This window comes from Phocoena phocoena, chromosome 1 (genome assembly GCF_963924675.1).
Source record: "Phocoena phocoena chromosome 1, mPhoPho1.1, whole genome shotgun sequence".
Classification (NCBI taxonomy): domain Eukaryota; kingdom Metazoa; phylum Chordata; class Mammalia; order Artiodactyla; family Phocoenidae; genus Phocoena; species Phocoena phocoena.
In genome coordinates this window covers 110702671-110705244 of record NC_089219.1, presented here as the reverse complement: position 1 = coordinate 110705244, position 2574 = coordinate 110702671, and the positions used below count along the sequence as shown (strand labels likewise).

The following is a 2574-nucleotide window of genomic DNA, read 5'->3' as shown; positions in this document are numbered from 1 at the left end:
CTGTGTGTGAGTGTATGGGTAGGTATGTGTTTGTGGATGTAGATGTGTGTGTCTCTGTCTGTGAGTGTGAGTGTTTAAGAGCTTGGCTCCATGTGCTGGGACATCAGGAAGGGAGGATGAGTGAAGAATAGATAATCATGTTGAAACAGGAATAATAATAATAAAGAAATAAGAACAGAATAAAGGCGATTTGGGTGCATGGACTCAGAGTCAGAGATGGCATGAAACAGCCACCATCTACACTCAGATATGAAGAATATACTCAAGGGCAAGAAGAGAGCCCTGCTCTAGCTCAGGCTGCTCAAAGTAACAGGCTCTGATGGCCTTGCCTGCTTTCCCAGTGCCAACTCAGCAATGCCTGTGAATACAACCATCACACACACACACACACACACACACACACACACACACGTTTCTAGTGCTGAGATCAGGAACTTTCTGATTGCAGCCCTCACAACCAGCCCTCATTGTGTGCCGTTCCTGCTTCAGGTGAAAGAAACTTGAAGAAAGCTGAGTAGGCCAATGACGCACATAGCCAGCTATGGAGTTAAAAGTGATTTAATGGGGGCAGAGCAGGAAAGATTCACTTGATTCCCCTGACCCCAATATCCCTCTTCAGATGAGCCCTGAGCAGCCAGAAGACTAGCTCAACCAATGAGCATTTCAGCCTTATTCAAAGGCTCAGGAGCCCTCCAGACTGAGTGTGAGGAAAACTTTTTTAGAGGGTGCAAAGAGGGAGGGGTTATGACTCAGGGTGACAGCATGTTAATTGTAAATGGGATGCAGAAGTAGAATGGGAGAGGAGATTCAGCATCTGGTAGTTGGCTCCTCAAGGGCTTGGCTGTGGACCACATTACTTCTGCTTGGTCTTCTGAGCTGGCCCCGGGATAACTGGTGAAGGACATGGCTCTGGAACTTTGGGGTGGCCGGGCTCTGGAGCTTTGGGGTGGCAGGGCTCTGGAACTTTGGTGTGGCAGGGCTCTGGAACTTTGGGGTGACAGGGCTCTGGAAACTTGGGTTGGCATGGCTCAGGAATCTTGGGGTGACAGGGCTCTGGCATTTTGGTGTGGCATGGCTCCTTGTTTTTGGGGACACATGGTTCCTGGGGTGGAGGCTGGCAGGGCTGTTTCACCTCCTGCTGCTGAGGCTCGTGGGGTGGGATGCAGGGCTTCTTCTGCTGGTAGAAACTCATGCTTCAAAGTAGGCTAGACCTAGAAACAGAAAAGCTGACTCAATGATTTGATTAAACAGAGAAGAAACCAAGTTAAATACCAAAAAGATTTGATTTTAGTTCCCTTTAGATGAGAGAGCCTCTCCTCCCCCCTAGCTATACATGAGAGTTAAAATATGCTTTGAAATTTCGGGGTCGTTTCAAGAGGAGCTTAAGACAATTCGTTCTGCTCCGTTTCAGTGGGATTCATTGGCTCATTCCTTGGCTCTGTTTCTTCCCAGACATGTCATATCCCTCACTGACACATACCCAAGACCACATATTAAGTCTTTTGAAAAGTGATAATGTAGAAACAACCACAACATACACACCCCTAGTACCACATAGAACACCTTGCGACTTATAGAATGACTCTATGTGAATCTGAGCTCCTACGACTTCACTCTGGCCTTTGCGTTCACCGTCCTCTCTGAAATGCTTCCCTTCCTATCTCTGTCTAAATACTCCTGCAGCATAGCTCACTCATGTGCCATCACTGAGAGCTTTTCTTGAGCAGAGCTCCCACAAACTGCCACCACCCTTCCCTTCACCCCCCACACCTGTCTTATCTACTTTGCATTTCATCTATGTGTGTGTACATGCATTATCTTCCCTGCTAGGTTGTAAGTTTGTTGATAAGTTCTGTGACCATCTGATTCCTCCACAGTGCTTAATATCATACCTTAAATATAATAAATGTTGAGTGGAGGTCCATCTTATGAATTAAAATTTTTATAATAAGTTATCATAAACAGAGAGAATAATGGTGTTGCTGAGTGTTTCCTGAGTCTGAGTTCCAGTTGTAACACTGTTACTGATTTACTATGGGAACTTGCACAGATCTGTCCCCTTCCCTGACCCCTAGTTCCACAGCTGTCCGCTGAGGTGGCTGGCTTCACCAGCTCTAAGGTCCCTTCAAGCCCAAACTGTATTTCATTTAAAATAAAGATGCCCCAATATTCTCTGTCTCCAATTAATACCCTGCTTCAGGATATTATTAATTATTAATGACTCTTAATTCATCTTTGCCTTTGTCCATTTTCCAACAGTGAAAAAATAAAAATTTCAAATGAATTCCAATCAGAGACTCACCTGGTACACAGAGAAGAACTGGTTGTCTGGTTGCTACTGTCTGATGTGAAGTCAACAGCCCACAGGCTTTTTATGCAATGAATGAGTTCTGCCTCAAGGAAATACCATCACCCAGGGCCCCTCTGTTTTCATTCCTTACCTGTCAAACATGATTCACCCTATTCCTCTCAATTACCAGCTGGCTCAGATTTTGTGATGAAAACCACCCACTTGGCTGTCTGACAATGATGTCGCCAGGGCCTGATTCCCACTGCCACCCTCCCCCTTAGATC

The 2574-nt window shown here is 45.7% G+C and overlaps 1 protein-coding gene across 2 annotated transcripts; it reads right to left on the bottom strand.

The window, feature by feature from the left end:
• Nucleotides 1-853: 853 nt before the first annotated feature.
• LOC136128436 (cornifin-like) lies at nucleotides 854-1192 on the bottom strand. 2 transcript variants are annotated; one of them, XM_065884278.1, is made up of 2 exons: nucleotides 989-1192; nucleotides 854-931 (listed from the first exon to the last, which is right to left on the bottom strand). In XM_065884278.1, the coding sequence occupies exons 1-2, from the start codon at nucleotides 1190-1192 to the stop codon at nucleotides 854-856; spliced, it is 282 nt and encodes a 93-aa protein (XP_065740350.1). The 2 variants fall into 2 exon arrangements, with proteins under 2 accessions (XP_065740350.1, XP_065740344.1); XM_065884272.1 differs by having other exon boundaries at nucleotides 854-1192.
• Between the last annotated feature and the right edge of the window lie 1382 nt (nucleotides 1193-2574).

Coding starts and splice junctions, on each gene's coding strand:
- LOC136128436 (XM_065884272.1), bottom strand. CDS start 1,192: ATGAGTTTCTACCAGCAGAAGAAGCCCTGCATCCCACCCCACGAGCCT.